Genomic DNA, 25,169 nt, shown 5'->3' with positions numbered 1-25,169 from the left:
CAGCGTGAAACTTGTATCCACCCGAAAACACCCAGTCTCCAGTGCGGGGCGTTTATAGTGTCTCAAAGCCAAAGTGCGTAATAATAAATCCACATCCAGTCACAGCCTGCAGTGTCCGCGTCAAATTTAAGCCAAACATAATATGAACCAAAACTCCGCAAAAACCCTGCTCCTCATTGGTAAATATATCCAGCGTGGAGCGCGTGTGCGTAAAGATGTATCCAAACGAATCTGCCTAAAGTTCTCCATAATTCTCCTCCGTCCTCCTCCGAGTAGCAAAAGCGTAAAGTTATTAATCAAAGTAAGAGCACATGCTCCATGCGCTGCCTTTTATATAAAGTGCAGAAAACGAGAAACAAAAGCGAAACTTAAGCGCAGGTCAGTCTTCGTGACAATCAGTTGTGCGTTTATTTGCGTGCGCATTTGGAGTTATACCTGAACCGTGTATAGTAGCCTACTCTGTTTTAAAATATGAATTAACATAGATATAAAGTTATTCAATGACTGAAAAGTATTTTCTTAATAATATTGGCCATTAATTTGCATAAAAACATAAATTGTAACTATACCCTTTGCGCACTTATAAAGAAAACTACTACATATCTCGGTCCTCTACTGTGGAGTTAGTTTGGACTGCTTAAATTTAGGTCCTTGTTCGCGCTTCTCGTCGCTGCGTAATGGGTTAAGAAAACACGGGATTTACGCGCGTGGCACTGGAGCGACGCACTGGAGGCGCACAGGTAGGACTGTTCTCTATGAATGGATCTCATTACGATGTGGGAGTGTGCACGTACAGGGCTCCATGAGGACTGAAGTAGAGAAGCAGGTTTAATGTCACGCGGCGTGGTCCTCCGGTGACACACGCCCCGCTCACAGAGCGCACGTATCGCTTGGAGACGCCCCGGTACCGTCCCAGTGAATGTTATTCCCAAAAGCACGGGCTATAATAATAACCTTTGCATTTTAACTAATTACTGAGATTAGTGAGTAGGCTTGGTAAATATATGGCAAATTTTTGGAGTTTGGTTTAACCCTGAGTTCGCTTTTCATTCCGACGCGTCATGAAGCTGCCTAGATATGTGAGATGTGACGGTAGAATGAGACAAAACAAAAGGGGTGGAGTAGCGCGGTCCGCACTAAAGGACATTTTTGATTGACTGGGCGTCCGTTTTATTTAAGATGCCTACAGTCAGTGGGAAAGACAAAACATTGACTGTGATGCGCACAGCAGCGCGCATGAAGTGAGCACTTGTCACCGCGGCCGTTTTTCGTGGCAGTTCAAAAGGTTGGACTTATCTGTTCCTTTCACGGAAATGAAAAAATGCGTTATGAACGGACAACCCGTCGCTTTGTTTATCAACCAAATAAATAGTTATTATTACTGGGGGACTAGATTTGTGTCGCTTTATTTTCACTTGCCCGCTCGGGCAACTGGCAGAGGAGAGAACTTGCCCGGACAAAAGTTTTAGTTGAACACAGAAACCAGCACTAAACAAAAGGCAATTAAAACAACGTGTGGCATTTGCCAAGGCCCACAGCCTGCTAAAAGGATGGACACTGGAAAAGTGGCAGAAGGTGGATTTCTCAGATGAATCCTCGGTTGAATTACATCACAGCCGCCGCAAATATTGCAGGAGACCTACTGGAGCTGCATGGATCCAAGATTCACCCAGAAAACAGTTAAGTTTGGTGGTGGAAAAATCCTGGTCTGGGGTTCCATCCAGTATGGGGGTGTGCGAGACATTTGCAGGGTGGAAGGCAATATCAATAGCCTCAAATATCAAGAAGTATTAAAGGTTGTATAGAGGATTTTCCAAGGAACGAGAAATCCAGCGACTGTTTGTCCTTTTTCAAATGTTGCGCATGCGTGAAACCCCGTCTGCTTCAGTCGCGCCATCGCTGGAATGAATCTTCAAGAATCACCTTAGTTTGGCTTCGCTGCTTTTCCCCTTGTCTTCTTCTTTCAGCGACCTCAAAAACGGACTTTCTTTTGCGGCGAACTGCTCCTGGATTCTTGTCGCCATTGCAACAAACTTTGTGCGAATTGCGAGGAAGATATAGGTAAAAAAAAGCCGCTAAGAACTGTTGCGTTGGTGGAGTAAAGAGCGTCTGTGCGTCTTGCGTCTGTGGACTGCGTGACAGGCGTACGTAAACCACGTACAGGCGGCGCGCAGGCAAGTTAGTTACGCTAGAAACGTAGGGAGATTGATTGACAGCCTGTCAGCTAACAGATAACGAGGCAGTGTCGTTATCTATTGGCAAATGTTTAGCCCCACCACGTCCAGAGTTTATGAATTTTTATTCTCTTTTTTTTGGTCATCATAATTACAAGGCTACTGCACCTCTATAATCTATCATTGACACCTTGAAACAAAAAAAAATCCTCCATACAACCTTTAACTACCTCTTACATTCCCAACCATAAAAGGGGTCAAATTTTGCAGCAGGATGGTGCTCCATCACATAATTCTATCTCTACATCAAGGTTTCTCAAGGCGAAGAAGATCAAGGTGGTCCAGGACTGGCCAGCCCAGTCACCAGACATGAACATCATTGAGCATGTCTGGGGTAGAATGAAAGAGGAAACATGGAAGACAAAACCAAAGAATCTTGATGAACTCTGGGAGGCATGTAAGACGCTGTCTTTGCTATTCCTGATGAACAACAACAACCTTCATCAACAAATTGTATGAATCATTGTCAAACCGCATGGATGCGTCCTTCAAGCTCATGGAGTCATACAAGATATTAAATATGGATCTCACAGCACCACTACTTAATTCACTGACGTTATGCAACATATTTTTGTATTTGAAGTAAATTATTTGTTCAATTTTCTGTAGGCGACAAAACTTTTGTCTTGCCAAAATCTGACCTTTCTGTGTTCATTAAATGATCAATCTTTCTTCAGTGAAGCAAATTTATTTTAGTATATTGAGCATAATTTGGGAGGGTTTTAGCTTTCATATGAGACATTTCTAAAACCAATCGATTAATTTACAGTCAGGTTATAAGCTTTTGTTTCTACAAAATGGATAAGTGACAAGACTTTTGTCAGGGACTGTATACATATATGCACATATACATATATACATATATTTAATATCTTGTTTCTTCTTCAGTGGTGCGAGTTTCCTGAAGCTGCTGCAGAACCTGGGCCCAGAGCACTGCTGCTGCCTCCTGGTGGCTGCTCTGACTGAACACAAGCTGCTGCTGCACTCTCTGAGGCCAGACGTGTTAACCTCCGTGAGCGAAGCCCTTGTATCTGTGAGTATCACAAACCACTGTGTAACCATGGTAACTGCAAGTATACTCACAGAGAAGACTCTGAACTTTGTGCCAGTTTTGGTTTCATGTAGATAGGTCTGATTCACAGACATGAATCATAATCCAGGACAACAAATCTGCAATCTGACAGTTGCACAACAAACTCCAGCTGAGGATTCTGACCTGTCCTCCAGCTCTTTTACAGGAGCATTAGGGGTCTCCTCAGAAGATTTTAAAGAATAACTTTATGTATGTTTCCTACTGTCAGATGCTGTCTCCTGTGCCCTGGCTCTGCCCCGCTCTCTCCTCTCCTTCTCTCTTCCACATGCTGCTCCTTTTCCTTTGACTCTGTCCCAACACCTCCCTGTGTCCCCCTCCCTCTCCCATCTCCCCCTTCTCCCCTCTTCTCTTTTCTCTTTCTCTTTCTCTCTCTCCACTCTCTCTCTTGCTCTCACCTTCTCTCATGTTCCCTCTGCATGGGCTCTGTCCCTCTTGTCCCTTCTCTCTCTCCTCACGTGTATTTATGCTGTATTGATGCTCTCTCATGTCTCGCTCCTCCCTTGCCTCACTCATATTTGTCTCTCCTCCCTCTCCCTCTCTCATATTTCTCTCTCCTCCCTCGCCCTCTCTCATATTTCTCTCTCCTCCCTCGCCCTCTCTCATATTTCTCTCTCCTCCCTCGCCCTCTCTCATATTTCTCTCTCCTCCCTTGCGTCTCTCATGTCTCTCTCTCTCCTGCCTCGCCCTCTCTCATGCCCATTCTCTTCCCTCTCTCATGTCCCTTTCCTCTCCTCCCTCTCTCATGTCCTTCTCTCATGTGTCTCTCTCTCTCTCCTCCCTCTCTCATGTCTCTCTCATGTGTCTTTCCTCTCCTCCCTCTGTCATGTGTCTCTCTCTCTTCCAGATGTTGTTCCCTCTGCGTTGGCTCTGCCCGTACATCCCCCTGTGCCCGCTGCAGATGTCAGACGTACTTTTGGCTCCGATGCCCTTTATCGTGGGGGTTCACTCCAGTTACTTTGACCTCCATGACCCCCCTCCAGAGGTCATCTGTGTGGACCTGGACACCAACACCATCTTCCAGTCAGTGCCTCCTCCTGTTAATCCTCACATTCCCTCTCACATGCTCACATTGTGCATAGACTGTTTATAGAAATGTACATTGCTAACCTGTCCTTTCTGTTTGGAACCTGGAAGTGAGCATGTGCACACTTCTGGCTCCATCAACTCTGATTCCTACTCAGATTCTACTGAAAAATCATTGCCCCTCTCTTTGTAACTGCTCAGGCTCATCATTTTATTCTTAAAATATTTGTATTAACCCCCTCTGCCTGGTCCTGCTGTTTTTTATTTTGTCCCTAAATCAAGATATGAACATTAATAGCAGACAAGTCTGGTGCCTGCCAAACCAGCCGTCTGGGAACGGCTCTTTGGTTGCTATGATACTCGCACTTGGAATTCCAAATATGGAAGTTGGTTCAAGATTTGCCTCTATAACAGCTAGCCTTGATGAGCTTTATTTGCAGCCCAGGCTCTGTGGGTGTAGTCCACTTGTTTATACAGTCTATGTTGTTGTGACTTCACTGTAACATATTGTCCCATTGTGAATGTTATGTTGTTTTTAGGTCTGAGGACAAGAAGCCGCTGTCGTGGAAGTCTCTCCCGAGGAAACAAGGAAAGATGCTGTTTAACACCCTGAGCCATCTGCACAAGACTCTGGAGAAGAGTGAGTCTACACAGCCCTGTGGGACAGATGTGGCTCTCCAAAGGAGTCCCCTTTGACACGCTTCCAAATATACAAAAAAAAAAGTTTTTAAATAGGTTTAGGCCTGGTTTTATTCTGCATTTAATCATAGTTTGATTTTGGTTAACTACTGGGTTGAGATAATGTTGGTGAAGCCTTTGCTATTGTACTTTAAACAAAAATCTAAAATAGCATTTTGTTATATCATCATTATTGAAATAGATCTAGTGTTGGGCATATTGTGGAAGTGGTAGCACATCATGACGCCACCCATCCGGAGAGTATTAGGCATTTTAGAGCATGTTTACAACAACAACAACAACTACAACTACTACAACTACAACTACAACAACTACAACTAGTACTTTTCAAGGCGCTCAAAGTCACTTATTGATTTTGCTACTAAAAGCTGATTTTAGCGAGGCTGCCAATCATCACCAATCATGACCACCATCATCACTCATGTGCTCACCACTTTCATGCTAGATAATGTGGGTAAAGTGTCTTGCCTAAGGACACAACGGCAGTTTTTATGACTGGCGCCCCCCCTGTGGCACCTGATTTTCCCAGTGGCCTCCCATCCAAGTACTGGCCAGGTCCAGCCCTGCTTAGCTTTTCAGATCTGACAAGATCAGACTTTGACAAGGATCCAAACTAAATGTAAATGAGCAGATGTCAAACTGTGCATGTTTTTATCTTTTGACTGTCCCTTTAATCTGACAGTACCCAATCGTGTGTGTGTGCAGTTTGCTCTCCGGGCCAGGAGGAGGCGACACTGGAGTTCCTATTGACAGACTACGATCAGATCTACCGTCGGCAGAAGCAGCTGGAGCTCGAGATCCAGGAAGCGTTTCTGCGTTTTATGAGTTTACTCTTAAAGGGATACAGGAGCTATCTACTGCCCATCACACAGGCCCCCTCTGACACCACCACTGACTGCAGCAACCTCTTCAACCTGCAGGGTGCGCTCTATTACACTGCACTGTGGGGAGACCTGCCTTAAACCTGGCTCAGACCGGGTTTATGGTTTAATGGTATAGTTCCAGTTTAGTCCTGGTTCCAACCTCTTAATTTGACTGATAGATTATTATCTATCTATCTATTATTATCCTCGGGGACCTCCCCTCCTCTTCAACCTGCAGGGTGCGCTCCACTCATACTGCACTGTTGAATGATCTGGTTTAGTCCTGGCTCAGACCTGGTTCAGACCCGTCCTTGTTTTGTCTCTGTTTAGTCCTCGTTAATATCTTGTATAGTCCTAGGTCAAACGTGGTTCAGATCTGGCTCAGATCTGGTTTAATCCTTTTGTTGTCAATGTTCAGTCCTGTTTTAGACCTGATATAATCTTGGGTCAGACCTGGTTCAGACCTGGTTTAACTCTGTATTGTCCTGTAGGTTTCCTGAAGTCCAGGGAGCGTGCTCAGCAGAAGTTTTACTCTCAACTCACTCGGACACAGATGTTCACTCAGTTCATCGAGGAGTGCTCCTTCGTCAGCGACCGCCACGCCTGCCTTGAATTCTTCGACGAGTGTGTGCAGAAGGTCAGTCCTGGTTTACACCTGGTTTACACATGGTTTACACCTGGTTTGGCCTTGTTTTGTCCTTGTTTTGTACTTATTTTGTGCGTGTTTAGTCCTGGTTCAGTCCTAGTTTAGTTCTGGTTTAATCCCTGGTTTAGTTCTGGTTCATTCCTGATTTATACCCTAGTTCAGTCCTGGTTCAGTCCTGGTTCTGGTTTAGTCCTGGTTTAATCTTGGTTCAGTCTTTGTTCACACCTGTTAAGTCATGGTTCAGTCCAAGTTCAGTCCTGGTTCAGTCCTGGATCGGTACTGGTTTGGTCCTGGTCCAAGCTGGGTTCAGTCCTGGTCTAAATTTAATCCTGTTTCAGTCCTGGTTTAGTTGTAGCTCAGTCCTAGTTCTGGTTCAGTTGTGGTTCTGGTCTCTCAGGTGGATGTGGAGCGACCAGAGGAGGTGTGTCTTGTGGACTTGGAGGAGTCTCTCTGTGGGGAGCACACAGTCTTCATCATGCCACCAGAGGAGCCCCAGGAGGCGGACGGGTCGGAGAGTCCTGCCCCCTACAGGTCAGTCCAGTATCACACTTTAAAGGGGATATATTCTGTAAAATCTACTTTTAATTACAACAATGTTCCCTCATCATGATCGTGCGTTATATTTGATTGATTCCTGTATGTTTGAGTAATGGAGGATAGATGTTTCCAGTGCCATATATAGAATGTGTGTGTGCACACAGCCTGGTACTGGCACCGGTAACAGGTCCAGCCCATTCATTTTAATATCACAGCAAATGAAACACATTCATTTTGTCATTTGTGGATAACACAAATGTTCTACCTATGGAAGGGCACCAGGCTTTACAGGGGTCTGTTGTCCTGCATTTGAGACTTAAGTGCTGAAAAAATATCCCCCTACCCCCTATCCCCGCCTGCTGCTCAGAACTTAACAACAGATTCCAGGTCATACATGTTGTGTTCTGATGTACTCATTTTCAACAACTAAAACACGTACATGAAAAACCTTTGCTTACTACAATCAGTTGCTTCTATGAAGAGGCGAGGCCTATCAGCTCAGATCATGCACCCACCCCATGACATCATCAAGTGGCAGTACTTGATGAGGTCCTTCTCTTTTGCCTGTTTCAGTTACGAGACTTTCCCGTCTTTGAAGATGGAGCTGTTTGACCGACCTCATGATCAGATCAAAGTCCAGACCAAAGGAAGTCCCGCCCCGAGCAGCCCCGCCCCCCGCAGGACAAAGCAGGTAAGCCCCTCCCCCACACAGGTAACAAACAGCAGCAACAGGTACAAAAACATGTTACAAAACTGTACACAGCGATTTAACAAACCTGATGTGATGTGCGGTAATTTCATTAGCGGGATGCACACTGGTTGTGCATCAGCGCTCTGAAGTGGGAGTGTGAGGAGCCGCTTTTTATAACCAAAGTAGAAAACACTTCTACTTTGGTTATAATTTCTTTAAACATGCATCCTTTCAAGTACAGATTCCTTCTGGACAAAGAGACGTTTTCATGGAACTTTCTAAATAAAGCAGTTTTCTGAGGACAAAGCCGACCTCAGGGCAGAGGAGCAGGGAGCGCTTTAAAAATGCAAACTGCTCTGAAAAATATATCAGATTTAGGCACGTGACTGTGGGAATGAGGTCAGAGACGGAAGGAGGGCATCTGACACACAGGGAGGGCATCTGACACACAGGGAGGGCATCTGACACACAGGGAGGGCATCTGACACACAAGGAGGGCATCTGACACATAGGGAGGGGAGGTCTTGTAGGAGATAATGGGAGGGCATCTGACTTTTTGTTTTGCAGGAGATAAAGCTGGCCCAGAGGCGCGCTCAGAAGTACGCGGCAGTGCCTGACATGTGGGCCAAGTGCCTCTTGGGGCACTGTTACGGCCTGTGGTTCATTTATCTGCCCACGTTTGTGAGAGGAGAGAGTGGGAAAGTGCGAGCGCTACACGCCGCCTACGATGTCCTCAAGCACACGGAGACGAGGAGGGTGGTGCTGCCCGACGAGGTAGATACCCCACCCCAGTATCAACCCCACCCACGATATCCACGATACCCATCATACCCACCTCCATCACACTCACCTCCATCACACTACCATCACCCACTACAATGTCACAAGCTTGTCTGGTGATGTTTCCCAATGAGATGTGACCCCATCACCCTCCAGCAGGGTCCTGTTGTATTTCCTCCCTGCTGACAATAGTCTAAACTGTATATAAATGGACAGAGCTAACGCATTTGGCCCCTGCGTGCCAAATGGAATGAGCATTTGCACTAAGTGGTTCCTTCGAGCTCTGGTTGTAATTCACTTCCTATTGAAAAACTGTTGCCCCACTGGTGCTGTCAGACTTTTGGTTTTAAAATGTTCATATTTACCTGCTCTACATGATCCTGGAGTTTTATTTCACTGTTTTATTCCTAAATGAAGACATAAACATTATAACAGACCAATCCAGTGCCTGCAACAGATTGATTGACAGCCTCGTTGCTGAGTGCCTGTCCCCTGCCACACTAGGAGTGTGGGCAGGAGGGGGCATGTACCCTCAACAGTCATGCTCCTGAATGGCTCTTTGGTTTTGCGCTTGGCTATCCAAATATGGTTCAAGGTTGTAGATTGGTTGCTATAATGGCTTCATTATGGATGAGCTTCATTTGACTGGGGCTGCTGGATGTGGTTTGGACCTGGTTTAGTCCTGGTTTAGACCCAGCTTAGACCCAATTCAGACCCAGTTTAGAACCTGTTTTGTTGTCTTAGGTGTGTTACCGGATCCTGATGCAGCTCTGTGGTCTGTATGGGCAGCCGGTGCTCGCTGTGAGAGTCCTGTTAGAGATGAAGAGAGCCGGGATCACACCCAATACCATCACCTACGGGTACTACAACAAGGTACTAATACTACTATCACCTACGGGTACTACAACAAGGTACTACTACTACTACTATCACCTACGGGTACTACAACAAGGTACTACTACTACTACTATCACCAAAGGGTACTACAACAAGGTACTACTACTACTACTATCACCAAAGGGTACTACAACAAGGTACTACTACTACTACTATCACCAAAGGGTACTACAACAAGGTACTACTACTACTATCACCTACAGATAAGAGAAAAGGGTACTACTACTATCATCACGTATGGGTGTTAAAAGCAAGGTACTACTACTTGGCTGGGTTCTGTGTTTTGATTGGTAATATCCTCTTCCTTTATTGGTTGTTTTCCACAGGCTGTGCTGGAGAGTAAGTGGCCGTCGACCAATCAGGGCGGCCGGCTGCTCTGGGCCAAACTCAGGAACGTCCTATTGGCTGTGGCCCAGTTTCGACAGCCAATCAAACGACGGCACAAAAGTGGCTCGCTAGGGTCACGAGGAGGTCAGACATCTAAATGTGGTCTTAACTTTCTGTTGTCCCAGAGGCTGCACTAATACTGAGTCATGACTGGGGCAGGTGCAGGGGTTTAGGGAGTGACCGATCAGATCAGAAAGAGGCATTTTAGCTTAAACATACTGGATTTATTATTTTTTTTATTACTTTTTTGTGCACATAAATCAGATGTCACAGAAGGAAAAAAAAACTAATAAAATAAAAAATTATGATAAATAAATAATATAATTATTAGCAATAATGAAATGTGAATACCCACCCCCCCACACATACAACATAACGATATATTTAATGATTAATGAAAAATCACTGTAAATCTTGAATTGTTTAAAAAACTTAGGTTTGGCTCTAGTGGATTCTAAATTGGGTTTATTTAGGCAACATTTATTGTTATTCTGACTCTTTACATCATATTTACAGACAGTAGATTGGCCTAATGGCATTTTTGCATCACATTCTAGCTACTAGTGATGGGTATTCCATTTTTTTTGGGAGAACCGTCTCTTTTGGCTCGGCTCACTAAAGCAGCTGGCTCTTTCGGCTCCCAAGCGACTCTTGAGATTGTTTTGTTGCAAGCAGGACTAAACCAGAACTGAACCAGGACTGAAAAAGGACTAAACCAGGACTAAAACAGATTTAGACCATGTGTAAAACAGGACTAAACCAGAACTGAACCAGGACTGAGTGTCGGGACTCGGTCTCTATCTCTCTCTTGAGCCCAAGATTAGTCCTGCTTTATTCATTTTATGCTGAACTGCAGCCAAATATGCACTTTTTTTTTAATCCTATGCACACGTATATTTCTGAAAGTTTCGTTTTCAGCCGCTGCTGCTGTCAAACTACGGGTCTACAAGCGGCTTGAAGAGAAAAAGTGAGAAAAAGAGAAAACACGGCTCCCAGTAAGAAGCAGGCTCCCGTCGTTCACTTCAAAGAGCCGGCTCTAAGAGCCTCTTCGATCACGACCGACCCATAACTCATAGCTAGTAAAGAAACTACCGCTATTAGCCTTTAGCCGTAAAAACGTGCCCCACGGTAATTAATTATATGCATAAATGTGGATCATTCACACGTCTATTCACAGCTCATTTACATATCAATGCTGGTCCAGTAACAAATATACGGCCAATACAGTCACTTTACAATAGGCCAATAGAAAACAGTCTGTTTATGTGCGGGAGCTACAGCAGCTAATCGCTAACAGATAACCAAAACTAGCTTCAAAGTTGATGTATTTCCAACACTCACCGCTCACACAGGCTCCTCCTCACATCACAAGTCTGCACTAATAAAAGTCCTTAATCCAGACTCAAACCGATTGTCCATAAAAAGAATATAATCTCAGTGTTGTGCACCGCTGCGGGTGTAAACAATAGCACATGAGTGAAGTGACTCTGGGGGTGTGTTCAGGGACAGTATGGACACAGACACAGACAAATTACACCGCAGATAAATACTGATGCGGAGCCACATATTAGGACATTTATCTGTCTATAAATTTGATTAAATGAACATAATGTAGAGAGTCTAAGATTTATAACGAGGTATAACATACCCACGTGAAATATCGGCCCCTATCAGCAAGCATATCAGCTATCAGCCGATATGTCTCCAGGTGCCCATATCGGCCGATAATATGGGCCAGCCGATATATCGGTCAGGCTCTAGTATACAGTTGTGGACAAAATTGTTGGTACCACTCTGGTCATGAAAGAAAAATCAACAGTTTTCTCTGAAATAACTTGAAACTAAGAAAAGCAATAATAAATTTAAAAAAATATATAGCCTGAAAAACAGCCTTTGAAAAGCAGACACTGTTTTTGAATTGTTGTTCAACAGAATTATATATATATATAAAAAAAAAAAAAACAACTAATGAAACTAGCCTGGACAAAAATGATTGTAAGTAATTGGGACATGTTAAACTTCGGTGTGTCTCTAATCTGCATCACAGGTTCTTCAAACTTGTCCTCAGTCAGTGTGTCTGTTTAAAGGAGGACATGTGTCATTGTGCTGTTTGGAGACATGATGGACACAACACTGAACATGGAGCAGAGAAAGAGAAGAAGAGAACTGTGTCAGGAGACTAGAAAGAAAATTATAGACAAGCAGGTTAAAGATAAAGACAATAAGACCATCTCCAAGCAGCTTGATGTTCCTGTGATTACAGTTACACATGTTCTTCAGAAGTTTGAGGTCCACAGGACTGAAGCCAACCTCCCTGGACGTGGCCGCAAGAGGAAAATTGATGACAGAATGAAGAGATGGATCATACAAATGGAACCGAAGAGCCCAGAACTGTTGTGTACCACTGGAGTGGACCCCAAAAACAGACTCAGAACGAGGGCAAAAATGCAAAAGAGAAACAAAGGTTTATTGACGAGGCAGGATAGGCAGTGGAGGAGCCAGGAGCCAGGAGCTGGAATGCCGGAGTCTTCCACAGCGGGAACTAGGAAATACAAAAATGCAGGTAAGTAACAGGAAGCGACGTAGAAACAAAAACTCACCATCAGGTAGACGAAACAATCTGGCAGAGTCTGGCTGGAGAGCTGGGCCTATGTAGCAGGCTTGATTGGAGATGGAAAGCAGGTGCTCCCAGCAGACTCCGCCCACGTCCACACCCAGAAGACTCAGGACAGGCAGGGGCGTGACAAGAATAACCTCTAAACAAATTCAAAAGGCAAAGTACATCAGTGTCAGATCACACCATCCATCAGTGTTTGAACCAAAGTGGACTTCATGTGAGGACACCACTGCTGAGAGAAAATCATAAAAAAGTGAAACTGGAATTTGTCACAATGCAGATTTACAAGCCAGAAAGCTTCTGGGAGAATGTCCTTTGGACAAAACTAGAGCTCTTTGGCAAGACACATCAGCTCTATGTTCACAGACATAATAATGAAGCAGACCAAGAAAAGAACACTGTTCCTACTGTGAAGCACGGAGGCTTGATTTTGTTCTGGGGCTGTTTTGCTGCATCTGGCACAGAGTGTCTTGAATCTGTGCAAGGTACAACAAAATCTCAAAACTATCAAGGTATTTTGGACGAAATGTGTTGCCTACCAGATCTCAATTCTTTTGAATATCTTAGCTGAAACATGCTGTCTGGTGAAGGAACCTTCAAACCTGAGACGACTGGGGTCAAAATGGGTCAAAATACCTGTTGACCAGAGCAGAAGTCTCACTGACAGTTACAGAAATCGTTTGTTTGCAGAGTTTGCCTCAAAAGGTTTGCAACAAAATATTACGTTAAGGGTAACATCATTTTTGTCCAGGCCAGTTTCATTTTTTTGTTTTTTTCTAATAATTCTGTTGAACCACAGGTGAAAAACAATGTTTGATTTATGTAGGACCATTTGCAGTAAATTTTTATTATTGCTTTTATTATATATGGGTTCGGTCAAGTGGTAACGGAGGGAAACAGGGGCAGATTTTTTACATTCAAATCGCTCTTATTCAGAAACTAGAGGGACTATTGAAATAAGTAAAGTATCAGAATGTAGGAAAGAGTTAACACTCCAACAGGGTCAAGTTAAACCTGTGATATTCTTTCAAGTTGTTGACCAAAAATTAAAAAACTCATGTCGGTAACGGAGGGAATGAAATATGCAGCACTTTTTGGGCAATAAATCCAAACAGTGATAACTCTTGGTTCTCACTTACATATCCTTAACAAACTGGTTTGAATATTTGCTTCATATAGTTTTCTACCATATGGTACAAGATTAGGCTGAAAAAACCTTTTACCTTTTGAGTCATGAGATTTTATTAAGAAAGGTCATGGTAACGGAGGGAAAATTGTGCAAGCAAGTAGAAGGTGCATGATTTTGCATAATTTGTCAGCTTTTTTCTTCCGAATACTTTAATATTACTTCAAAATGAAAGGAAACTATTTCTATAAAATATGTCAGTCCTTCCAAGCAAATTTTTATCATTTTAAATACATAAAAAAAAATATATAAAAAAATCATGTACCTTGATCACATTTACTTCAGTGGGTTTGATCACAGTCGGTCAGCGAGCCAAGTGTCAGGAACTACACCGGAAGTCTTCCTGGTTTGTGACATAAGTGTGAATAAAGCCTCTTCACATCTGTTACAGCAGATATGGACAGGGCCTAGGCCTGCCCTGGCCAGACACCAACAGCCTCTCTCCAGTCACCCCTTCTCTCCATCTCTCCCCAAGGCACTCCTTTCCATCTCCTCCCCAGAGCATCTAAGCTCTGAGTATTTATACAGAAATACAAGTAACATACAAAGCAGAGTGACTTTAGTTACACGTGCTTGTGCTAATCAGCATCAAACTTACATTTGAGGACAGGTAAGACAACACAGGGGTGGGGGTGAGGGCAGTTGTGTCTGCTGAGCCTTTACACATGTTAATGATGCTCTGGTTTAAGTCAGAAATCACATTCATTTACACAAAGACAGATTGAGAGAAATCTTTCCACAGTATACATTTCTATCACAGTGTAATATTGGGCTCTTAAAATCAAAATCTTGCATACAATTAATTTAAGATGTTGAGTGTGCCAGTTTTTGTTTCATGTGGATAGGCCCGGTAATTAAAGAGATATTAATCATAAACCAGGTCAACATATCAGATTCCACCAATGAAACCCCTTCTGTTAATGTTAAATATTTAATCTTTTTTGTTTCTTTTTCAGAGTCGATGTTTGACTCGGACTGCAGGCCCCGTCCACACTCATCCCTGATTCGTCAGTCCAGTTGGAGCGGTTTGAGTGACAGCTCCAGTCACGAGTCACTGCCCGGCTCCATTGTGAAGAGCAGTAGCCTGAGCAGCATGAAGCCCACTGACAGTAAGAACCACACATCGTATTTGCAATTATTCTAACTGCTATTGTGTCTAGGGAGGGTTGAGCCGATACCGATATACGATATTTGTCTAGCTGCCGTTTCTGATAATGATTGATTTACCAGTATTTAAATCCTTAGCAAGGCCCCAAATTTATGTTAAGTTATAGTAAAGTTTGCAAATTAACTTTTCCCTTGTAAAACTAAAAACAAAATGTGTTTGTATCTGGGATGTAAAATGATGAGTTGCTTAATTGTGTACAGCCATATTTCAAGCCCTCTAAATGTATAGCTGCTCGTGACACTGCTGATGAACATTGATTTAACTGGTAATATTAAATTGGTGTAACATTTGGCCAATATTTGTATCCAGCAAAACAAGTAGCGATGGCCATAACTGAGGTTCCAGTATTGGCATCTGTGATATAGGTTACGTTTATGTTCTAGAATTTGATGTAAATCTCCCATAGAGGCACGTCGTTGTCTTCTGAGATTATGGCCTCATCCAACATGAACTCAACCTAATGGTCCACTCTGCTGCTCACAAACACCAGGTTTACTGTACATTTCATAATTGTGTGTGTTTCTTTCAGAGCTGAAGCTGCAGAGGAAGGCGCAGGTCCAGAGTGGAGACCCGCGGAAGCCTCCTCTGGGCCCCACAGCGCCCCCTCCAGGAGGAGGGGTGGTACCACGCAGTCAGGTCTGTCTCTCCACGTTCTACAAAGAGTGTGCAGAGAGCGAGTCAGAATACTGCCCACCGCCCGGGAGAGACGCACGGTAGGTTCAAGCTTAAAGGGCCCATATTACGCTCTTTTCTGATCTATGCAATGTTGTTTTTCTCACAAACATACCTGGAGTTGTGTTTTGTTTCATTCACATGTTAAACATACAAAGTTTTTCTCTCAAACTAAAAACACTCTGCTCCACTTTTTGATGTCATGTGGTAATACAGAAAATACACCTTTACTTAGATTACTTAACTTGAAAACTACCTTTACAGAGAAGGTGAAACAGAAGGTGAAACAGACCATTTTGAGCTTTGGATCTGTAGACAGACCAAGAATAATGTGTTACTCAAACAAGTGTGAATGAAACAAAACACAGCTCTGGGTAGTGTTTTTTAGAAAGTAACACCTTTCTAACATAACTTAAAGCCTATTTCACCTAAATTTAGACTTGTGAAAGGGACTTGCTAATCAACCCCAATCTTTGTAAATATGAAATGTTTAAAATGTATTTGTGGTGATGTCCTGTACTTTTCAGGCCGACTATTGGGAGAGAGGGCAGTGCAAGCCGGAGCAAAGACGTCGACGAAAACCAGAACAACGTGTCATCGCCCAATCGTGCAGGTTTGGCAGGAAAACTGCAGCAGCTCCTCACTCCCACGAGGAACCGGCTCTCTGTGCGACGAACGGCAAGCGTGGACGACCGACGCAGGGGGGAGGGGCCACGCAGAGACCGACCCAGCCGAAAGAGCCACGTCACAGAGACGCTTCTGAAGGCCAAAGAACGACTCGTCAACGCCAACTCTGAGGTGAAGGCACTGCCCCCTATGGAGGGCAGGGCCCATAGCCCCTTTGCCCCTTTTTCATAAGAAATCAAATCTCAATCTAACTACGGTTAAGCCTGTCAGAGGCACTGACACCCCCCAGTGGTCTGGTCATGTCTCAATCTGAAAATTAGCATTTCCTCAGTGCTCTCTTGCATCTGTCGTGGCAAAACAACAAAACTATTTGATTATCATTTATTGTGAAGGTTTAAATATATTTTGTTCTTATGTTAAGTTATTAAGTTATGTTCTAACTGTCCTGGTTTAGAGCAGCCTGTTGTTTTAATAAAGTCTGTTGTGATTCGCTCACACTGGACAAATAAACAAAGTGTGAATGGGTCAGTTTGTGCAGAACAATGAGCTGATCGTTCTTCACACATGTCCCATGATCCTTTGGGCATATTGTCAATTGTGAATGTCGTAGTAAAAGAAATGCACTCTTTCAAAAGTGCAATCCATGACTCCATCACCAGAGGTCATTTAATTTCTTTTTCCATGTAGACATCACCACCAAAACTGCATGTTTTTCAGGGTTTTCTTTTGGCACAGTCAGCTGTAATTGACTAAATGTAAGATGACATACTGTCATACTACATCTCCATGAAGATGAGCATTTGCTAGATCCCCATCAGAGAACAGTGGTTCCCACAGAAAATTGGCTCAGGCTTGCCCCTCCATCTGATTTTTCTCATGTAGTTGTACAATAGTTACATGAATAAATAACATGAATAAATCCTATATGTTTCTGGTTCTTCTCAGAGTTCGCTGTCCGTGGGCAGTGACTTGGACCTGTCTGACCTCCCGAGCGCGGCCTTCCCGCTCCGCCGCTCATGGGATTCCAGCCAGGAAGCAGCCGGACTGGAGGTGAGCAATCAGGACACACCATGAACCACAGGGTCACCAGTTCAATTCCCAGAATATACATATGCATTCAGTTAAATTTAGTCCTGGTTTAGTCTTGGTTCAGTTCTGTTTTAGTTCTGATTCATTCCTGGTCTAGCCCTGGTTTTGTCCCACTTTAGTCTTGGTCTAGTCACACTTAAGTCCTGGTTCAGTCCTGGTTCAGTCCTGGTTGAGTCTTGGCTTCTCTTTCAGATCCTGATGTCCAGTTGCTCTCTGTGCCGTTCTTGTGACTCTCTGGTTTATGATGAGGAGATTATGGCCGGGTGGAGCTCCGATGACTCCAACCTCAACTCCACCTGTCCCTTCTGCAACGCCCCCTTCGTCCCGCTCCTTAACGCCCAGATCTGTGACCCAGGGCCAGTGTGCAGGTGAGGAAAACAAACACACCCCAGGGCCAGTGTGCAGGTGAGAGAAACAAACACACCCCAGGGCCAGTGTGCAGGTGAGGAAAACAAACGCACCCCAGGGCCAGTGTGCAGGTGAGAGAAACAAACACACCCCAGGGCCAGTGTGCAGGTGAGAGAAACAAACACACCCCAGGGCCAGTGTGCAGGTGAGAGAAACAAACACACCCCAGGGCCAGTGTGCAGGTGAGGAAAACAAACACACCCCAGGGCCAGTGTGCAGGTGAGAGAAACAAACACACCCCAGGGCCAGTGTGCAGGTGAGGAAAACAAACACACCCCAGGGCCAGTGTGCAGGTGAGAGAAACAAACACACCCCAGGGCCAGTGTGCAGGTGAGGAAAACAAACGCACATGTAGTTTCAGTATATTTCAATATTTCTTTGTAGTAATAAAGTGTGTTATTGTGACCTAGTTGTTAGTGAGATCCACTGATCTGTAAGACTCGTCAAAAACCTCATGGACATTACATCAGAAGTGGCTCCCTCCCTCTGAAGTTGCCAGCTGCTGCTGTTGTGCACAGAGCCTATTCTAGCAGTTTCAGTTCTAATGGACTATGTCCTTTTAACTTTTCTTGATTTCTTCGCTGTGCAGAGGGCAGTAGTAGTGGTAATAGTAGTTACATTTACAGTAGTAGTAGTCCGTAGTAGTAGGAGTCCGTAGTAGTAGGAGTCCGTAGTAGTAGGAGTCCGTAGTAGTAGGAGTCCATAGTAGTAGTAGTAGTAGTAGTAGTACGTAGTAGTAGTAGTAGTCCGTAGTAGTAGTAGTAGTAGTCCGTAGTAGTAGTAGTAGTAGTCCGTAGTAGTAGGAGTCCGTAGTAGTAGGAGTCCATAGTAGTAGTAGTAGTAGTAGTAGTAGTAGTCCGTAGTAGTAGTAGTAGTAGTCCGTAGTAGTAGTCCGTAGTAGTAGTAGTCCGTAGTAGTAGTCCGTAGTAGTAGTAGTAGTAGTAGTAGTAGTCCGTAGTAGTAGTAGTAGTAGTAGTAGTAGTCCGTAGTAGTAGTCCGTAGTAGTAGTAGTAGTAGTAGGCAGCAGCAGTAGTAGTAGTAGTCCGTAGTAGTAGTAGTCCGTAGTAGTAGTCCGTAGTCCGTAGTAGTAGTAGTCCGTAGTAGTAGTAGTCCGTAGTAGTAGTCCGTAGTAGTAGACAGCAGCAGTAGTAGTAGTAGTAGTGCAAACGTGTTGTTTTGTCAGCAGCTCTGAGCGCAGTCAGTGGAACGTGGAGGAGGAGGTGCAGAGTGCAGTGAGACCCCCCAGCGCCCAGGACCCTCACAGAGCGCCCCCCACAGGAGCCCAGTGTAACGGCGTTAGCGAAGACTCAGAGGGCTCAGAGACCAGCAGCTGCTCCGAGTCCAGAGGGAATCAGACCACAGTGGGAGGGGCTTCTCCTCGGGTAGGCGGGGCCTCGGCTCAGCTGGGCAGTCCCCAGGTGACGGTAGCGTACCTGAGTCCCCTGGTGTTGCGTAAAGAGCTGGAATCTCTATTAGAAAACGAAGGAGAGTCGGTTCTGGCTCGGTCCACTCTTCTCGAGCATCACTCCATTCTCTTTTGGAACCTGCTCTGGGTCTTCTCCAGGCTTCAGCTGCCCTCACACCTACTCCAACTGGTACGAAGCTCTACGCTGGCCAGCCACTGCTCACAGGTACCAGAGACTAAACCAGGACTAACCCAGGACTAAACCAGGACAAAAAACAGCTCTAACCAAGGTCTTTTTCAGGTGGATAACCAGACTGTGAGGGTGCGTCTCTTGTGGGACACATTGGCTCCAGACACAAATCAGTGGCCCCCGCTCTACGTGCTCTGGAGGATCCACAGTGAGCCTAATCATTTTAAATATAGTCAAAAATGAGAAGTCTATTCTGTCATATGCACTTTAAGACGTGCCCTGTGCACTCTGCTCCTGCAGGTGGCGTGGCGATGCGTCAGTTCAGCTGGAGGCGTCATAACCACCCATTCTCTCTGGGCTTCCTGGAGGAGGTCCTACGCTACGTCGGCATGAACGAAGTGCACAAGGCCGTCACTCTGTTCCTGGAGACTGTGGGGAAGCAGCAGCCGGCCAGAGTCCAGAGGTAAAGAGACGCTGTAGAGAGAAGTGGACTAATTGAGCAACAGCAGTCAGCTCCAAATGAGGCTCATTGAGGCTCTACTACCTTATTACTACGAGTACATTTTAGATATACACAGAAGATATCAAACATCATCTAAACACGAGTTATTATGGAGTTATTTTGGAGTTATTATGGAGTTATTATGGAGTTATTATGGAGTTATTTTGGAGTTGTTTTGGAGTTGTTTTGGAGTTATTATAGAGTTATTTTGGAGTTGTTTTGGAGTTGTTTTGGAGTTGTTTTGAAGTTGTTTTGAAGTTGTTTTGAGTGGACCTTTGTATGCCACATTCCACATGTGTCATACTTGTGATGCCTTCAGTGAGAATTTATAGTAGAAATAATCATGGAAATAAAGAAGAACCCCAACTGAAAAAGTGTGTCCAAACATGATTGGTCATGTACTTTTTTTGTCTTTCATGTTTTGTATTCAATTTATTTTGTTTCTGTTGCAGGAGTTTGTACAGAGAGTTCCTGTTCCTCACTTTGGCAGCAATGGGAAAAGATCATGTCGGTAAGACCCCCTTAGACCTGAGTTAGACCTGAGTTAGACCTGAGTTAGACCTGAGTTAGACCTGAGTTAGACCTGGTTTAGACCTGGTTTAGACCTGGTTTAGACCTGGTTTAGACCTGAGTTAGACCTGGTTTAGACCTGAGTTAGACCTGAGTTAGACCGGGGGTAGACCTGGATTAGAGCAACTATTTATTCTCTAATTTTATTCAAAACCTGTAAAACTCTCCCTCTCTCCCCTATGTCTTCTTTCTCTCCTCCTCTCTCCTCTGTCTCTTCTCCCTCTCTCTCTCCTCTTTTCTCCTCCCCCTCTCCTTTCCTCCCTCTCTCTGTTTCAGCTGCCTTTGATAAGAAGTATAAAGCGGCGTACTCAAAGCTCAGTGGGGCTCTAAGTCGAGAGGACCTCCGGAAGAACCGCGTTCAGCCCCCGACCCCCAAAGCCCTGGACTGTCGTCGCTCTTTCCACCCCCCTCTGGAGTGTTAGGAACCAGGGACCCTCATCTGCACAAACTAGGGACCCTTATGCCCAGGAACCAGGGGCCCTCTCCCCCTCTGGAGTGCTAAGAACAGCCGGAGAATGGACCACAATATCCAAAAAACTGCTCCAAACCTCACCCCGATAATGCCCTGGAATCTCCCGGAAACGCCCCTTATACACCCGTAACTATGCAGCAGTGGCACAGGAGGAGCTGTGCACTGTAAAAACACTGGGATTCTGAGGATTCATTTAGATCTGATGGTTTGGATTGGTGCACAGATCTGTACTCTGGACCTTCTGACCCATGTGTGGCTTTTAAAATCTTATTTTAGGAAAAGTTCTTAGTTCAATAATAGTTGTTGCCTGACAGGCCTTCAGAGGGCATTTTAACAGTGTGATGATTCAAAGATGCATGAATCACTTAAAGCCTCAGTATGTCACTTTTTTGCCAGAAATAGACTCATATAAAAGCTTGTTGGGTTTTTTTGTTGTCTTTTTTGGATGTTTTTATTGCACTGAAAACATGTGTCCCTATTGTGAGGCGGGGGCTTGGCCTGGAGGACAGTCTCCTCATGTTCCAATGTTGTTCCTTTAGCTATAATGTTCCACAGTATCTCATAAAACTTATCTCCATGGAGAATGTTTCGACATATAGTTTAGTGTGTGGGTGTGGGTGTGCGTGTGTCGGTGTGTGTGTGTAAAGCACTTTGAGCCTTAAAGGTGAAAAAGTGCTGTATAAATAGGACCATTTGCTATTTATCTGCCACCACCAGAAAGTTTCATACTGTTGCTTTAAAATACAAGTCTGAGTAAGATAATGAGGGAAAACCATTAGAACATGATCAAAAGATCATGAAATCCATGTTACAGAATATGTCTTTAAATAGCCAGTGCAGAAAGCTGTTAAACCAGACTCAAACCCAAATTCAAATCTAAATGCTCCAGAATCCTACATTTAAACTCTTTGTACTTTTTGTGATGTTTGACTTTTTTTTTTGGTCGGCACTGAAGCAGCTCCACCATTTACTGGGACTGAAATGTGAATCTGGGATGCACTGAAGTCTGACGTGGCTCGTCAAAAAGGGAAAAGCATCAGAATCTTTGGGATTTTAAAGCAATTTTGACCTCAGCTCTGGGACACATGGGGGATCATGTGGGAATTTTTAAAAAGACTGAAATGTTTTGTGCTTCCATTTTGTTCAGACATTTTATTTTTGTCATTTTGCACAGGTCAAAGTGTTTAATATTGGCTTCTCTGCTCTTTCAACCTGAACTAACCCACAACAGCCAGGTTTATTTCATAGAATGGATTCTGTAATAATAAGAAAACTTCACTAAAACAATAATGAACAATAGAACATAAACCTCCATAAACCTTACCTCAGGCGTCTGACTGACTGACAATAAATGTGTTTAAATAATACACTGGCAGAAAAATAACTTTTAAGCTCCGTGTGTAAATCATGTGTCTCTGATCCTAACCTAGGACAGTCCAACCACAGCGGATGAGCCACTATACCACGTATCACCTGTCACTCAAACACAGAAGAGGTCTCCTCTCCAAAACTCTGGCCCGTTTACAATTAAATCCATCACTTCTTTCACCTGAGAGAAAGAAGAGTTTGGTGCTTCTGTTGATTCTGCACAAATCTGCTGTTCCTCAGTCCTCTGGGTTATTTTTGCCTTTTTACTCCAAAACCACCATACTGTACAAAAGCTCAAACACCTTAAAAATGTATAAACACTTAAATCTGTCAGAAAATTACTTAAAAGTAGTGAAAGGATCTGTCCATGCGGCAAGATCATTTTACTTGACAAGTTCTCTTAAAATAAATGACCTCTAGACTAGAATGAAGCATCTCAGAACTAGTAAGTCCATATTAAATCTGAAAACAACATGAATAACCATAACATAAGTTTTAAAGTCTTGGCCAGATCAGAGAAATTTGCAATGTATGTTTGTTTTGACCTGAATGGACCATGTGTCTTGTCTCTCAGACTGGTTCACGCGTTCTGGAATCAGGTAAATAGAACACAGCTCCAAATCCACTTGTTTTTGTAAAGTTTTGTCAAAGTGTGTGGTTCTGGCTTTACAGGTTGCATGTTCTCCCTGTGTCTCCCATACACTGTACCTAACATGCATAAAAACTCCTCCAGCTCCTGACAGGTTTAACCCAGAGACACTGAAGAAATGGTTCATGCAGATTTAACCCAGAAAAACTGGGTCAAATGTAGAATTGAACCTAATATTTAAGCTCTACATTAAAACATTTATTCTCATGGCAGTCATACGTGTTTGAACAATTTTGCATTTTCATAAAAAAATGAAAACTATAAGAAAACTAAACTTTTCTTTCATTAATTTTTTCAATGTATTTTCATATTTTTGTTTTTAAAATGAATACAAAATGTAGACTTTTGTAAATGAGAGTCCAGAGGAAGTATTTATGTGAAAGAATGAGAGACGTTTACAGGAGAAATGTTATGGAGGATTTAAACTGGCCGTCTTTGTAAAGCATGTGTTTGTGCAGAAGTTTCAAACCAGCATCAAAACTGGACTAACCCATGACTAACCCACGACTAATCCAGGACTAATCCAGGACTAACCCAGGACTCTGCCCTCCACTGATGTTGCTAAAACAGGACTGAAACCAGGACTCAACTAAACCAGTACTCAAACTAGGACTAAACCAGGATGAAAACCAAAAATAGGTCTAAACCAGTATTAAACTAAGACTCAGTCAGGACTTTCAAGGTCCTGTTTTCCCACTGGAGTTACTGCAACACTTCCTCATGTGGTCCTTTAGTTGAACTGTTTCCTGTTGTTTTTTTTTAAGCTGTGATGTGTTTACAACTGTTTTTTTCCCCTTAAATCTGGTTGGTCAACATCAGTGGAGGGCTTCTGCTTTTCTCTAACTCTTCAAACTCAAACCACTGCGTTTTCTCTGGACGTTTACGTTTTGAATGCTCAGTGCAGAGCTGGTCACCTGCAGGGTTCAGAGCTGTACAGCCTGCAGGAGCACGGAGCTGTACGCCTGCAGGGCTCAAAGCTGTACGCCTGCAAGGTTCTGAGCTATACGCCTGCAGGAGCACGGAGCTGGTCACCTGCAGGGCCTGTATTTAAAACAGTTTGTCGTGTTTTTGCTGTTACTGTAATTTATATCTGTTTGTGAATTCTGTTGTAAATGTTTTGCTTTTATAAGAAAATGAGAATAAAAAAGCGACAAGCTCAAAATTGAGTGTTTTAATCCAGACTCATAGAACCAGAGTTACATTCAGGACTTAGTTTAGTTTAAGAAATAATTAAAGGCCCATATTTCCATGTTCTAATGCAGTTTCCTCATCATAAACACTCCTGCAGTTGTGTTTTGTTTCATTCACATGTTTAACACACAAACCTGCACATTTAGGCTGAGTTCAAAAAGCACTTTGTTTCACCTTCTGAAACCACATGAGGTGCTCCACCACACCTTCACTTAACATCAATCTCTACAGAACTAAAGGTAACTTGAAAATTGCCGCTTCATGACATCATAAAGTAAAACAGAACATTTTGAGATTTGGAGATGCAGTCAGATTAGAAATAAAGGGTTACTCAGACATGTGTGAATCAAACAACAAGTCCAGGTTATTTTCACTTCACATTTAGAATTAATTGAGTTCCAAGTCAAATTTTGTGCAGTCAGTCAAATTTCAGATGTCAGATGCCCTCCCATTCTCGTTCTCTGTATCCCTGTGTGTCAGATGTCCTCCCATCCTCTGTCCCTGTGTGTCAGATGCCCTCCCATCCTCTGTCCCTGTGTGTCAGATCCCCTCCCATCCTCTATCCCTCTGTCCCTGTGTGTCCGATGCCCTCCCATCCTCTATCCCTCTGTCCCTGTGTGTCCGATGCCCTCCCATCCTCATCCTCTGTCCTGTGTGTCAGATGCCCTCCCATCCTCTGTCCCTGTGTGTCAGATGCCCTCCCATCCTCTGTCCCTGTGTGTCAGATCCCCTCCCATCCTCTATCCCTCTGTCCCTGTGTGTCCGATGCCCTCCCATCCTCTATCCCTCTGTCCCTGTGTGTCCGATGCCCTCCCATCCTCTATCCCTCTGTCCCTGTGTGTCAGATGCCCTCCCATCCTCTGTCCCTGTGTGTCAGATGCCCTCCCATCCTCTGTCCCTGTGTGTCAGATCCCCTCCCATCCTCTATCCCTCTGTCCCTGTGTGTCAGATGCCCTCCCATCCTCTGTCCCTGTGTGTCAGATGCCCTCCCATCCTCTGTCCCTGTGTGTCCGATGCCCTCCCATCCTCTATCCCTCTGTCCCTGTGTCAGATCCCTCCCATCCTCATCCCTGTCCCGATCCCCTCCCATCCTCTCCCTCTGTCCCTGTGTGTCCGATGCCCTCCCATCCTCTATCCCTCTGTCCCTGTGTGTCAGATGCCCTCCCTGTAGATGTTGGAGGATGTAGTTTTATTGTGAAAGTCCC

General features: G+C 44.1%; 1 protein-coding gene across 4 annotated transcripts in view; it reads left to right on the top strand.

The window, feature by feature from the left end:
* LOC110157897 (DENN domain-containing protein 4B) overlaps positions 1-23,935 on the top strand; it is a 41,818-nt gene extending 17,883 nt beyond the window's left edge. For 2 of the 4 annotated variants that reach the window (XM_055163273.1, XM_055163272.1), the window contains exons 9-28: positions 3,123-3,267; positions 4,172-4,347; positions 4,890-4,990; positions 5,755-5,970; positions 6,404-6,549; positions 6,956-7,089; positions 7,669-7,786; positions 8,354-8,560; positions 9,311-9,439; positions 9,790-9,934; positions 14,610-14,762; positions 15,351-15,534; positions 16,021-16,291; positions 17,066-17,170; positions 17,402-17,577; positions 18,804-19,248; positions 19,324-19,420; positions 19,513-19,675; positions 20,167-20,225; positions 20,561-23,935. In XM_055163273.1, coding sequence (XP_055019248.1) covers positions 3,123-3,267; positions 4,172-4,347; positions 4,890-4,990; positions 5,755-5,970; positions 6,404-6,549; positions 6,956-7,089; positions 7,669-7,786; positions 8,354-8,560; positions 9,311-9,439; positions 9,790-9,934; positions 14,610-14,762; positions 15,351-15,534; positions 16,021-16,291; positions 17,066-17,170; positions 17,402-17,577; positions 18,804-19,248; positions 19,324-19,420; positions 19,513-19,675; positions 20,167-20,225; positions 20,561-20,706 — 3,316 coding nt within the window. In that variant the 3' untranslated portion in view covers positions 20,707-23,935. Of the gene's footprint in view, positions 1-3,122; positions 3,268-4,171; positions 4,348-4,889; positions 4,991-5,754; positions 5,971-6,403; positions 6,550-6,955; positions 7,090-7,668; positions 7,787-8,353; positions 8,561-9,310; positions 9,440-9,789; positions 9,935-14,609; positions 14,763-15,350; positions 15,535-16,020; positions 16,292-17,065; positions 17,171-17,401; positions 17,578-18,800; positions 19,249-19,323; positions 19,421-19,512; positions 19,676-20,166; positions 20,226-20,560 lie in introns of all 4 variants that reach the window. The other 2 variants (XM_055163271.1, XM_055163270.1) reach the window with 1 other exon arrangement.
* The last annotated feature ends 1,234 nt before the right edge of the window (positions 23,936-25,169 follow it).

Source organism: Boleophthalmus pectinirostris, unplaced genomic scaffold (assembly GCF_026225935.1).
Source record: "Boleophthalmus pectinirostris isolate CB_2022bp ecotype Guang Dong unplaced genomic scaffold, ASM2622593v1 HiC_scaffold_6, whole genome shotgun sequence".
Lineage (NCBI taxonomy): Eukaryota > Metazoa > Chordata > Actinopteri > Gobiiformes > Gobiidae > Boleophthalmus > Boleophthalmus pectinirostris.
This window is presented reverse-complemented; position numbering and strand designations above follow the sequence as displayed.